General features: G+C 44.4%; 1 protein-coding gene across 2 annotated transcripts; it reads right to left on the bottom strand.

Moving 5' to 3' along the window:
* Window positions 1-408: 408 nt before the first annotated feature.
* gtf2a1l (general transcription factor IIA subunit 1 like) lies at window positions 409-13,991 on the bottom strand. 2 transcript variants are annotated; one of them, XM_090218002.1, is made up of 12 exons: window positions 13,690-13,991; window positions 13,357-13,458; window positions 12,844-12,973; window positions 12,418-12,467; window positions 8,291-8,384; window positions 5,042-5,313; window positions 4,684-4,956; window positions 4,260-4,412; window positions 3,897-4,008; window positions 3,479-3,621; window positions 1,944-2,033; window positions 409-1,019 (listed from the first exon to the last, which is right to left on the bottom strand). In XM_090218002.1, exons 1-12 carry the CDS (start codon window positions 13,711-13,713, stop codon window positions 912-914), a joined length of 1,551 nt encoding a protein of 516 aa, XP_090074128.1. In that variant the 5' UTR covers window positions 13,714-13,991; the 3' UTR covers window positions 409-911. The 2 variants fall into 2 exon arrangements, with proteins under 2 accessions (XP_090074128.1, XP_090074129.1); XM_090218003.1 differs by having other exon boundaries at window positions 2,010-2,033.
* Window positions 13,992-14,589: the final 598 nt, after the last annotated feature.

Here is a 14,589-nt window from a genome sequence, read left to right as displayed (position 1 = left end):
AATATTGAGGGTCTTATTATGGTGACATGATGATCGATGCTTGACTGCTGTTTGACAAAAATGCACACTGTCATCACGGACTTTATCCGCAACAAATCATATTGGTGGAAACCACATTGGTGGGAAAACGTTCATATTTCAGAAAGAGGATTTTTTTAATCTTCCCATGAAAATCTGTTGCTAATTGGATGGAAAAATAGCTATGAAGTGACATTTCTCCTAGTCTATATGTACATTCACCTTCAAAAACTAAACAGCAGCAGGGTTCATTATTAATGCTTATAGTTCATCGTCAGTGAAAACAGAATAAGGTATTTGAATTTACATTGCAGACCAGGCAACCATACCATGAATGGATTTGGTACATATAAACAAAGAGAGCACCATTAAAAATGACTACGCTCTGCGTTTGGACCAACTTAGTGCTCAGTGCTCCTTTAATGGCATTACACAACAAATACAAAAATATAAATAAATAGTTACATAAACAAAATTAACAACTCAAAAAGCCCTTTGTGCACTGTGGTGGCTGGTGAAAAGTAGTGCACTATATAGGGAACAGGTTGCCGTGTGGGACGGACTCTTTACTCGTCCAGACATTTTTCTTCAGATTAGAAGCCTGCATAGATTGTATGTTCTAGCTCACTGAACAACTGTGGTTTTCCCCATTAACTTCAAATGATATTATTCTCTCAATATATTCATGTTTTATGCGCCTCGTTGGATACATTTAAGACTAAGTCAAGGCTGTATCCACATGGGTGAAATACAGACCAAGGTTCTGTTCCAATATTCACACTAGCATTCTACTTAGAATGTACTACCATTGCATCCCAAGAGGTATTGTACAAAAACCCCTCTTCGCCTCTGAACTATTCTCGTATGGACATTGGAACATAACAAAAACCCAGTCACCACTCTGCCTCGCCGACAGCCTTAGAGAAGACATAGTCCTTTCCTCCATAACACATCACCCCATCCTTCAGATAGAACTTCCACCGGTTCTTACTGCGGTGAATCTGAAGTGGTAACAAACACACATCATTACTATACAGTCATTAGAAAGCATGGACATTGATCAATCAATCATCTTGAAAGTATAAAAAAACTATGAATATATATATAAAACTGAAGATCTCGTACAATGCTGTGTACTACTCCCTTCAAATAGTACCCGCAAAACACCAGGATGCTGGCCTTCTAGGCAGAGTTGCAATGAAAAAGCCATATCTCAGACTGGCCAATAAAAATAAAAGATTAAGATGGGCAAAAGAACACAGACACTGGACAGAGGAATTCTGCCTAGAAGGCCAGCATCCCAGAGTCCCTCTTCACTGTTGACGTTGAGACTAGTGTTTTGGGGGTACTATTTAATGTAACTGCCAGTTGAGGACTTGTAGGGCATCTGTTTCTCAAACTAGACACTCTAATGTACTTGTCCTCTTGCTCAGTTGTGCACCGGGGCCTCCCACTCCTCTTTCTATTCTGGTCAGAGCCAGTTTGCGCAGTTCTGTGAAGGGAATAGTACACAGGGTTGTACGAGATCTTAAGTTTCTTGGCAATTTCTCCCATGGAATAGCCTTCATTTCCCAAACTTTTGAACGGTAGTGTGTGTGTGTCATACACACTATACACAGTCATTAGAAATCTGTTTTTTACCAGGAAGTCATTAGAAATCAAAGGTTCAGAAATCAATGATTGAATTCTGTCTATATATTGTTTAATCAATATATGTTACACCCATCATCAATATGAAAGATAAAGGAAGAGGATGTTTTATCTACACCACTAGGAAGCCGAGGCATACCGTATTTACAACACTAGGAAGTTGAGGCATACCGTATTTACAACACTAGGAAGCTAAAGCATACCTTATCATACTGACACACTAGGAAGCTGAAGCATACCTTATCATACTGACACACTAGGAAGCTGAAGCATACCTTATCATACTGACACACTATCACATTGTCAGTGTCAAAGAGATCAGGAATGTCCTGCTCACTCACGTCATCCCCAGAGTTTAAAGGATCCTATCAGGGAGGGAGAAAGAAAAAGGGGACAGAAAGATGAGGACAGAAAGAGGAGGGAGGACAGTGAAAGAGGCGGGGGGAGAGAGGGAGTGAGCGAGCGATAGTTAGAGATAAAGAGGGGGGAGGGAGAGAGTTATATGGGACACTGGATGCTCACGATTAGCACCAAGGTTGTGGGATCAAGTACTGAAAATGCAGACACTTTATGGCTTTGGATAAAAATGTCTACTAAGGTATTTAGCTGTTTTGATTTATAGAACAAGCAGAACAGAGTTTTAACCTTGCATTCCCCGTCTGAAACACCCTCAACCCAGATGTCAATGACAGCTCTGTATAGTGGTGAGGTGTCAGAGGCACAGTCAACATATTTTAATATGTTTGGACCCCAGGAAGAGTAGCTGCTATGGGGATCCCTAATAAATACAAATACAAACGTCAGAGGCAGTCAACATGTCAGAGACAGCTCAGCAGTCAAAGACATCCAACAGACTTCACATCCTCCTCCAGCACACTGACTTAAACTAGGTTCATCTCTGCTTTTGTTCATGCCAATAAGGCATAACAGGACCCAAATAACGTTAGGTGATTATTGTCAAATGATGCAACAACACCAACTACAGATTTTGGTACAGGTTCAGCAGCATCGGAAGATTATCCATTTAAAATGCATGTTTGTCCAGGCCCAGGCTTGATCTGTGTCCAGGTAACCAGACAGGCCTAGGCTTGATCTGTGTCCAGGTAACCAGACAGGCCTATGCTTGATCTGTGTCCAGGTAACCAGACAGCACTAGGCTTGATCTGTGTCCAGGTAACCAGACAGGCCCAGGCTTGATCTGTGTCCAGGTAACCAGACAGCACTAGGCTTGATCTGTGTCCAGGTAACCAGACAGCACTAGGCTTGATCTGTGTCCAGGTAACCAGACAGGCCCAGGCTTGATCTGTGTCCAGGTAACCAGACAGGCCCAGGCTTGATCTGTGTCCAGGTAACCAGACAGGCCCAGGCTTGATCTGTGTCCAGGTAACCAGACAGCACTAGGCTTGATCTGTGTCCAGGTAACCAGACAGCACTAGGCTTGATCTGTGTCCAGGTAACCAGACAGCACTAGGCTTGATCTGTGTCCAGGTAACCAGACAGCACTAGGCTTGATCTGTGTCCAGGTAACCAGACAGCACTAGGCTTGATCTGTGTCCAGGTAACCAGACAGCACTAGGCTTGATCTGTGTCCAGGTAACCAGACAGCACTAGGCTTGATCTGTGTCCAGGTAACCAGACAGGCCCAGGCTTGATCTGTGTCCAGGTAACCAGACAGGCCCAGGCTTGATCTGTGTCCAGGTAACCAGACAGGCCCAGGCTTGATCTGTGTCCAGGTAACCAGACCCAAATAGTCATTTTGAAAAACAAAAAGGACAGGATGCATCTCTTTTCCTCAATAACCATTTCTTACCTCTTCCACTGTGATTTCATCCATCCCCACACTGTCACCACTGGAGCTGGAGATGCCATCATCACTGCTGCCATCTACCTCCTGTAGGGCCTGGAGAGCCTCCACAGTCATCATTCCTAGGAACTCATTTTCTCCCATCGCACCTGTAACCACACTCTTAGCTTGTTCAACTCATCTATGGCTGCGTTTACACAGGCAGACCATTCTGCTCTTTTGACCAATCACATCAGCTCTTTTCACATCTTTCAGATCTTGTTCAGAATGGATCTGATTGGTCAAAAGACCAATCAGTGAAAAGTGAAACAAATATCAGAATTGGACTGCCTGTGTAAACGCAGCCTATTAGAATGATGCAGCAATTGTTAGCTAACAAAGCAATCACTTCCCTAGCATAACTATTGTTGACAATGCTGCACACCTCCTTCCAACTCCTCCACCTCCTCAGAGCTGCTGTCTGCAGGCCCGTCCAGCTGGATGATGTCTGCCAGAGCATCATTGTAGTTGTAGTCTTTCAACAGGGCCATCTCCAGCTGTGGAAGACAGAATAGGAAGTGTTATGAACTACCAATTGAGACCAGATGCCCTAAATACTTATGGAGATCTGAGAGAATTTGACTGGTGTTAGCAATATGACAAACACTCCACCTTGCCCTCTGACAGGTTAGGGGTGAGTTTAACCAAAATGATTAATCCTACAGTATGAAATCCTCTCAAATCAACAAGGTTCTAGGGATTGGATTTGCGATTGGGCCTTAGTCCCAGTTGCCATCTCCCGTCTTACCTTGGTAGCATCCACAGGTAGACCCTCCAGGTGGGTTGTCATATCAGCCACCGCTCCTCCATGATCCTCCTGTTTCACCATCTCGCTGGCCTCAAACTCTGACCCCTGACCCATAAACCCTGACCCTTCAGACAGGGTCGTCTCCATCTTGACCTGGGTAAAAACAAACATGATTATATAAGCTGTATGTTGAACCTTGGCTCAGGTCTCTTGTTTTCAAATGGAACCCTTTGCCCTATATTTATAGTAGGCTACTTTTGACCAGCGCCCTATGGGCCATGATCAAAAGCAGTGCAGTATATAGGGAATAGGGTGCCATTTGTGAGTAAGCCTATGTCTTCTGAAATATAGCAGTACCCTGCCTTGCCACTGTAAAAACATGAGATGTTTGACTGTTTGAAGAAGATATTGCGGAATTATTTACCTGAAGGCTTGGCATGTGGGCGGAGCCGGAGGACAGGCTCATGTCTAGTGGCTGTGGACTGTCAAAATCAATCCCATCCAGAGTGAAATCACCACTGTCGAAGGGGCTCTCAGGGGGGTGAGATGGAGGTTGGGCTGGGGGCTGGAAGGACACTGGAGTCTGACTAGAAAAGGTTGCCTGAGCTGAAGGAACCTGTGGCTGCTGAACAAGATTATTCTCCTGAACTGGGGGCTGGACCACAGGTTGGGGTAGCAAAGGCTTCTCATTAGGTGGCTGGGGAAAAATACATAATTTTTCTGTAAAACACATTTGGAAAAACCCAAAGTGCTACAATAAAAACATCAAGATGGTGATTCACCTGGACCGGAGGAATCAGGCTCCTCTGCTCTGTGGTCTGAGGATCCGCTCTGGGAGGAGCCACAGGCTGTGGGGGAAAAGGTTCAGTCTTCGGAAGGGCCATGGTCTTTAGGACAGTAGAAGGGACCACTGTGGCTGACTGCTGGGAAGCTGAGCTGGGATCTCTCCACTCCACTACAGGTACCCCTTGCCTGGGTTGGGCCTGAGAGAGATGGTGATGACCGGCTGGAGTCTGGGTCACCATCACTGGGACATTGACCTTATAAAGCTGGCCTTAGGGAGGCAGAGGAGAGGAAACGATAAGTAAAAGGATCCATTCTAGAAATGTGTATCCATAGCCAAATCAAATAAATCAAATTTTATTTATCGCATACACATGGTTAGCAGATGTTAATGCGAGTGTAGCGAAATGCTTGCGCTTCTAGTTCCGACAATGCAGTAATAACCAACGAGTAATCTAACCTAACAATTTTACAACAACTACCTTATACACACAAGTGTAAAGGTATCAAGAATATGGACATAAAGATATTTGAATGAGTGATGGTACAGAAAGGCACAGGCAAGATGCAGTAGATGGTATCGAGTACAGTATATACATATGAGATGAGTAATGTAGGGTAACATTATATTAAGTGGCATTGTTTAAAACCTCTAGTGACTCCCCATCCCGCATGAGGGAGCGTAATCGTCGGCTGACACTAATTAGCATAACGCAACGGACATAAATATTCCTAGAAAATATTCCTATTCATGAAAATCACAAGTGAATATATATTGAGACACAGCTTAGCCTTTTGTTAATCACCCTGTCATCTCAGATTTTCAAAATATGCTTTACAGCCAAAGCTAGACAAGCATTTGTGTAAGTTTATCGATAGCCTAGCATAGCATTTTTGTCCAGCTAGCAGCAGGTAACTTGGTCACGGAAATCAGAAAAGCAATCAAATTAAATCGTTTACCTTTGATGAGCTTCGGATGTTTTCACTCACGAGACTCCCAGTTAGATAGCCAATGTTCCTTTTTCCAAAAAATATTATTTTTGTAGGCGAAATAGCTCCGTTTGTTCTTCACGTTTGGCTGAGAAATTCCCGGAAATTGCAGTCACGAAAACGCCAAAAAATATTCCAAATTAGCTCCATAATATCGACAGAAACATGGCAAACGTTGTTTATAATCAATCCTCAAGGTGTTTTCAAATACCTATTCGATAATATATCAACCGGGACTGGTGGCTTCTTAGTAGGATAGAGAGAAGCAATGGCCGCATTTGTCCTTTACGCACCAAACACTCTGTGAGAGACTTCAGCTGACCACTGACGCAATGTTGACGTTCAGGCTCATTTTTCAAAATAAAAGCCTGAAACGATGTATTGTGACACTAGACACATTAGGGAAGCCATAGAAAAAGGAATCTAGTTGATATCACTGCTCAATAGGGACGCATAGGAACGCAGAGCCTTCTAAATAAGAGTCCCTTCCTGTTTGGATTTTTCTCAGGCTTTCGCCTGCAACATCAGTTCTGTTATACTCACAGACAATATTTTTACAGTTTTGGAAACTTTAGAGTCTTTTCTATCCTAAGCTGTCAATTATATGCATATTCTAGCATCTTGTCCTGACAAAATATCCTGTTTAGTACGGGAACGTTATTTTTCCAAAAATTCAAATACTGCCCCCTTAAATTAAAGTGGCTAGTGATATATTTTTACATCAATTTTTCCATTATTAAAGTGAGCTGGAGTTGAGTCAGTGTGTTGGCAGCAGCCACTCAATGTTAGTGATGGCTGTTTATCAGTCTGATGGCCTTGAGATAGAAGCTGTTTTTCAGTCTCTTGGTCCCCGCTTTGATGCACCTGTACTGACCTCATCTTCTGGATGATAGCGGGGTGAACAGGAAGTGGCTCGGGTGGTTGTTGTCCTTGATGATCTTTATGGCCTTCCTGTGACATCGGGTGGTGTAGGTGTCCTGGAGGGCAGGTAGTTTGCCCCCGGTGATGCGTTGTGCAGACCTCACTACCCTCTGGAGAGCCTTACGGTTGTGGGCGGAGCAGTTGCCGTACCAGGCGGTGATACAGCCCGACAGGATGCTCTCGATTGTGCATCTGTACAAGTTTGAAAGTGCTTTTGGTGACAAGCCGAATTTCTTCAGCCTCCTGAGGTTGAAGAGGCGCTGCTGCACCTTCTTCGACCACGCTGTCTGTGTGGGTGGACCAATTCAGTTTGTATGTGATGGCTATGCAGAGGAACTTAAAACTTTACTACCCTCTCCACTACTGTCCTGTCGATGTGGATAGGGGGCTACTCCCTCTGCTGTTTCCTGAAGTCTACGATCATCTCCTTTGTTTTGTTGACGATGAGTGTGAGGTTATTTTCCTGACACCACACTCCGAGGGCCCTCACCTCCTCCCTGTAGGCCTTCTCGTCGTTGTTGGTAATCAAGCCTACCACTGTAGTGTCGTCCGCAAACTTGATGATTGAGTTGGAGGCATGCATGGCCACGCAGTCGTGGGTGAACAGGGAGTACAGGAGAGGGCTCAGAATGCACCCTTGTGGGGCCCCAGTGTTGAGGATCAGCGTGGTGGAGATGTTACCTACCCTCATCACCTGGGGGCGGCCCTTCAGGAAGTCCAGTACCCAGTTGCACAGGGCGGGGTCGCGACCCAGGGTATCGAGCTTGATGACAAGTTGAGGGTACTATGGTGTTAAATGCTGAGCTGTAGTCGATGAACAGCATTCTCACATAGGTATTCCTCTTGTCCAGATGGGTTAGGGCAGTGTGGTTACGATTGCATCGTCTGTGGACCTATTGGGGCGGTAAGCAAATTGGAGTGGGTCTAGGGTGTCATGTAGGGTGGAGGTGATATGGTCCTTGACTAGTCTCTCAAAGCACTTCATGATGACGGAAGTGAGTGATAGTCATTTAGCTCAGTTACCATAGCTTTCTTGGGAACAGGGACAATGGTGGCCCTCTTGAAGCATGTGGGAACAGAAGACTGGGATAAGGATTGATTGAATATGTCTGTAAACACACCAGCCAGCAGGTCTGCGCATTCTCTGAGGACACAGCTTTATCCAAATGGGGACTAACCACATTTTAATATATTATTAATTCTGCCCAGAACCATACCAGTGTCTACATCAAAGGAGTATATAAGTGTTCAAACAGAGTGATTCATGTTCTTTTTAAATCAAGTTTGTCAAAACGGGTGTCTGTATGAAGGTTTATGCATGCTGTGGCCCTTCTTACCAGAGGCCGTCTGCAGTGTGACCCCTGCAGGGATCTGGACTGGGTAGGTCATCCCGGGAGGAAGAGAGAAGGTGGCCAGAGTCCCACCGTTGTTCTGCAACACAATGAGATGCTTTACACATATTGGATCTTAGAAGAATTTAAAATGTATTTTGATTTGTTTAACACTTTTTGGATTTAATGTGTGTTATTTCATAGTTTTGATATATTCACTATTATTCTACAATGTAGAAAATAGTAAAAATAAAGAAAAACCCTTGAAATGAGTAGGTGTCCAAACTTGTGACTGGTACAGTACATAAAGAAATGATCACACAGGATTTTGTAAAAATACAATTGGTAGAGAAAAATAAAACAAAAAATATGTGCCTCCCAGCCCCCTGTCCCATTCCCCCCCAGCCCAATGTCACCCACAGCCCGAAATACCCCCCCCCCCAAGCCCATCATCATGTCTCCATCCAAACCCCCACATGGAAAAAAGATTTCCACCACGCCTAGCAACAGGTTGGTTTTTAGTCCCCCATTTCATATAAAAACCGGTGTGTTAAATACAGTCTGAACAAACTTAATTTATAAATTGATGGTTGGGATTACAGGATACCAAAGTATTATTTTTCCATATTCTGTTCCAGTTAAAGGGTTGTTCAGATTCACTTAGATCTGTGGCCCATACCGTTTTAATGGCTGGCTCAGATTGAGCTTTCCAAAAGTTGTTTATAAACAGAACAAAAATAAATGCAAGCATAAAAGTATATTAACAAGTTACAGTTCAAATAAGGAAATCAGTAAATTGAAAAAAAATGTATTAGTCCCTAATTTATGGATTACACATTAATAGAAATACAGATATGCATCTGCTGGTCACAGATACCTTTTAAAATAATGGCTGTGCAAAGTTATTGGGCATTGGCGGGAACTGGAACACTGCCGTATACATTGATCCAGAGCATCCCACACATGCTCAACAGGTGACATGTCTGGTGATTATGCAGGCCAAGAACTGGAACATTTTCAGCTTCCAGGAATTGTGTACAAATCTTTGCAACATGGGGCCGTGCATTATCACGGACGAGTAAGGGTGGGTAATGAAGCTAGTGGGCCAGACCAAATTTTTTTTATTTGCCCTTTATTTAACTAGACAAGTCAGTTACGACAAATTCTTATTTTCAATGACGGCCTAGGAACAGTGGCAGAACGACAGATTTTTACCTTGTCAGCTCGGGGATTCGATCTTGCAACCTTTCGGTTACTAGTCCAACGCTCTAACCACCAGGCTACCTGCCGCACCATTAAGGGTGGGTAACGAACTTAGCAGACTGGACCATGAAGGGTGGGTAACGAAGTTAGCAGACTGGACCAGGAAGGGTGGGTAACGAAGTTAGCAGACTGGACCAGGAAGGGTGGGTAACGAAGTTAGCAGACTGGACCAGGAAGGGTGGGTAACGAAGTTAGCAGACTGGACCAGGAAGGGTGGGTAACGAAGTTAGCAGACTGGACCAGGAAGAGTGGGTAACGAAGATAGCAGACTGGACCATGAAGGGTGGGTAACGAAGTTAGCAGACTGGACCAGGAAGGGTGGGTAACGAAGTTAGCAGACTGGACCAGGAAGGGTGGGTAACGAAGTTAGCAGACTGGACCAGGAAGGGTGGGTAACGAAGTTAGCAGACTGGACCAGGAAGGGTGGGTAATGAAGTTAGCAGACTGGACCAGGAAGGGTGGGTAATGAAGTTAGCAGATTGGACCAGGAAGGGTGGGTAACGAAGAAAAGCGAATGAACATGAAAACAAAAGATGACATATGCAAGCCTAATGACTAAAAAGTCAAACATAGGATAGCAGTAGGGTTTATTAATTGGCATGGTGTTAACACTGTGTACATGTCTTGAACCATTGGCAATATCATAGGCTAGGCTGCATGATTGTGCATGGTTAGAATACCTGAATAATGAGCCAGTCATGGGGTTCCATTAGTCGGCTTGTCCCCTTGTGTGTTTAGTTTGATGTGCTTCTCCAATAAGTATTGAGCTTCCTTGGCAGTGGAAAACATGTGTGGTGTGTTCTAAGGGCAAGTTGAGTTTTGCCAGGTGGATGAAGCCGCATCTCAAGTTTAGCTTGAGAGCTCGAGTAGCTGGGATCTCACCTTATTGAAGGTCTCCCTCTGTTTCAGCAATTCGGCACAGAGGTCTGGGTAGATGCTGATCCTCTTCCCTGCATAGGTCACGCCCCCAGATGCTGTTGCAAGGTGAACAATTTGCTACTTGACTTCAAAGTTATGGATCCGTATACAGTGAGAGCCATTGAGGAGTTAACCCGCAATGTTAATCAGTGGCAAAAAAGGCAGCTTCTCCTTCCGAACAGTTCATAGAAAAGATTGCTCATGAAGGATGTTGGGTTGCCCGCATCCACACCAGTTTCAAGTCCTATGACCCAACAAGAGTTGGATTATCCCTTCCAATTTTGCTTGCACTTTCCAGGTCACGGAATCATACCTCTGTCACATTGACTGTTCTCCAGACTTTCCACTTCGGTTGAATAGGTATCCACTTTACCAGTGCCAATGATTAATTTAACGGTATTAAATGGTAAATTGAGGGCAGAGGTAATCTCCACACAAGCAATCTCCCGGATAGTGCCGGCCAGCTCTTTCTGTTGTCTGGTGCTGAGAGCCACCATGTTCCCACTGGTGAATTGTGGACGGACAAATTCCAGCTGCTGGAGCATAATAGACCTGCTAGTTATTTCTTGTGAAACTATTAATGTCCCACACCTTAATATGATGCCTAGTATTGACAAGTAGTTTCAGGAAATATGTCTTAATTCATAGTCATTCGCAAAAGAAAGCCACGAAAATAACAAAGTATTTTTGACCTCCGCTCTCACACAAATAATGGGACTGCTGGGTTGACATGTCAATGTCAGTAACAGTGGGCACTGTTTTCCTGAGAGTCATGGGTTCAGGCCTAAGTCCTAGGAAACTAGAAGCTGTCTAAAATAAAAGCTGTCTAAAATATCATTCTGCATATTTATTTATTTAACTAGGCAAGTCAGTCTTATTTACAATGACGCCCTACACCGGCCAAACCGGGACGACGCTGGGCCAATTGTGCGCCGCCCTATGGGACTCCCAATCACTTCCGGTTGTGATACAGCCTGGATTCAAACCAGGGTGTCTGTAGTGATGCCTCTAGCACTGAGATGCAAAGCCTTAGACCACTGCGCCACTCGGGAGCCTCATCAGGTGTGCAGATATACACCGAGTGTACAAAACATTAGGAACACCATGACAGACTGGTCAGGTGAACGCTGGATATCGATACGGTATGTAATTGTAAAAACAATCCTCTTAAAACAGCTTACTTACTGCACAATAACTGGTGTTGATCACTGCTGCCGGCCTGGCTCTGATCATTGGTGCCGACAACTTGGCATATAAATCAGGTTTTGGCGCCAACATAATACACATTTTTTTGCACAATTGTGTGCCGCCTCATGAATCTCCCGGTCGCTGCCAGCTGCGACACAGCCCGGGATCGAACCCGGATTTGTAGTGACACCTCTAGCACTGCCGTCTACAGGTGTCGTCTACAGGCTGCCAGTAGGCCCTCCCCGTCTACCAGTAGCCCCCCCCCCACCCCGTCTACAGGCTGCCAGTAGGCCCCCCACCCCGCCTACAGGCTGCCAGTAGGCCCCCACCCCGTCTACAGGCTGCCAGTAGGCCCCCACCCCGTCTACAGGCTGCCAGTAGGCCCCCACCCCGTCTACAGGCTGCCAGTAGGCCCTCCCCGTCTACAGGCTGCCAGTAGGCCCTCCCCGTCTACAGGCTGCCAGTAGGCCCTCCCCGTCTACAGGCTGCCAGTAGGCCCCCACCCCGTCTACAGGCTGCCAGTAGGCCCACACCCCGTCTACAGGCTGCCAGTAGGCCCCCACCCCGTCTACAGGCTGCCAGTAGGCCCCCACCCCGTCTACAGGCTGCCAGTAGGCCCCCACCCAGTCTACAGGCTGCCAGTAGGCCCCCACCCCGTCTACAGGCTTCAGTAGCTCTTCTTCCAAATAGCGGTTTGCAGATATTATGTACTGCACAACAAAACGTTAAGTACATAAAATGTACGACAGTTTTGTGTAACTTGCCTTAGCAGTGAAACTCTGGACGTGTTGACCTGCAGGGATCACCATAGAGGCTGGGGATGAAAGGAGGAATGGAATGATTAGCTTAATCAATTAAATACATAGCGATCTGCATGCAATAATCAATTGGCCCGATTAACTCACACTGTAGAAAATGCAACAATTACCCGATATGGTGGATCAACTCATTGATTTGTGAAATAGGCCTAGATAGCAATGGGTGAGTTGGTCTTCGGGTGCATCCCAATAATATCTAATGTTCCTGAAGTTTACACTCTTCTTCCAACAAATCTAAAAGCATTGGTGGAGGCATGGAGGGAGTTTCCACCATATTTCCTTTATCAGTCATTTCCAGTGAAGGGAAGTGAACAATTGCACACTTTGGTAGAAAGGAGAGATATCTGGGACCCTTGGACATAAAAACATTACCTGCAGGTTTTGTAAAAGTCTGTCCATAGTTTGGAGGGAGCTGCAGCACAAAGTTGGATGAGTTGATGGTGTTCTTCATGAGGGCCAAGCCATCCACTGCTTTGGACTGCATAATCTTTGACTCCCAGAGCTACAGATTAAATGTTGGTTTGCTAGTTAGTTGATTTGACAAAAGCCATACCAAATATGATTGCAGTTCCAGTTACACAGCAGTAGTATTACTGCAGTAGGGTCTATGCTCTTTTCTTGATTTCATCACTTCAATGTGATGCTGTATATTCTGCAGTATTTATATACGTCATGAATGCAGTTATTTTTTGTGAAGAGGGCAGGCAGTTAAGTCCACTCTGTGTAACAAAGTGAAGTCATTCCAGTCAGGGAGGACTAACGTCAGAACGAAGAACGGGGAGAAGTACCACAAAGGCTGGCGGTGTTGAGTCGATATCGCCATCTGCCGGCCTCTGCCGTAGGGGAGAAGATCGTGCTTATAAAAATCCTTGAAGTCCCACTCACCTGTCTCAGGTCATCAAGGACACGGTCCTCCAGTCCTTCATCCAGAAACACCTCCCGCATGCTCTCAATCACATCATCTATGATGGACAGGTAGAGCTTCGGCTGGAGGGGTTTTCAAGGAGGATACAGGGAAGCACGAAGGATTATTAGTTATCTAGTTAACAGTATGTAGTCAAGTTAGCTAGCGTTAACAACTAGTTATTTGGCTGATTGACAGTTTGGCAATCAAGAAGAGTAAAGTTAGTGACATGGCTATGTCGAGACACATTATCAAGTTACTAAGTAACCAAAACAACAACATAATGATCCGTTTATGGGCAACTTGCTCCTTACCACATGACTTGAATTTGATAGCATTTCGAGGGTCTAAGATGGTGCCTTGGTCTCGCTAGCTAGCGCGAGGTAATCAAAATAGCTAACGTTAGCTAGCAGACAAACAGAAAATATTGACAGGAATTTTCTATTTCAATATTAACAGATCTGTGGTTTTTGTAATTCTTTCCTAAGTGGACATTGATATAGCGGACCTTTGTTTCAATAACTAAAAACAACTAGCTACTTCAAACTGCAGGCTGTCGACTCCAACACAGGTGTGACCTTTGACCTCTACATTTGTTCAACTCCTCCCCCTTCTCACAAACGCATGCATAAAATGCAAATATATTCAATTTGTTTTATTTATAACTAGCACTGAAGTCATATACACATACATACAATAAAACATTTTTTATATAATTGTATATGTGAGTGCAGGCCATTCCTGCATTTCTAGGATTACATAACCATACTTCAAAGATATTGACCTATGGAAAAATAAGAGATGAGAGCTTGCATGCTTAGCTGTGGAAAAAGGCCATGGTTGGCTAGCTAAACAACAAAGCTAAACAACAAAAGCTAGCTAAACAACAAATTAGGGGATCAACATTTTATATAATTACTCAATTTTTCCTTCAAATTTAAAATACACTCCAAATAGTTTTTGGAACTAAGCCTAAACACTATGGGGTAGTTTCTCAGACAGATTGATCCTTGTCCTGGACTAACAACCAATCTTGCATTACCCATCTCATATGTATATACTGTATCCTATTCTACTGTATCTTATTCTATGCCGCTCTGACATTGCTCGTCCATATATTTGTATATTCTTAATTCCATTCCTTTACTAGATTTGTGTGTATATGTTGTGTAATTGTTAGATATTACTTGTTAGATATTACTGCACTGTCGGAG

The sequence above is a fragment of the Oncorhynchus mykiss genome, chromosome 23 (assembly GCF_057628025.1).
Source record: "Oncorhynchus mykiss isolate SJ-2025 chromosome 23, ASM5762802v1, whole genome shotgun sequence".
NCBI classification, from domain to species: Eukaryota; Metazoa; Chordata; class Actinopteri; order Salmoniformes; family Salmonidae; genus Oncorhynchus; species Oncorhynchus mykiss.
This window is presented reverse-complemented; position numbering and strand designations above follow the sequence as displayed.

Bases quoted from the DNA above. Each gene is read 5' to 3' on its own strand.
- gtf2a1l (XM_090218002.1), bottom strand. From the start codon at position 13,713: ATGCTATCAAATTCAAGTCATGTG. The intron at 13,459-13,689 runs GTAAGGAGCAAG...AAACCCCTCCAG, and splicing joins TATCAAATTCAAGTCATGTG to CCGAAGCTCTACCTGTCCAT. The intron at 8,385-12,417 runs GCAAGTTACACA...ATTGTGTTGCAG, and splicing joins TCCAGAGTTTCACTGCTAAG to AACAACGGTGGGACTCTGGC.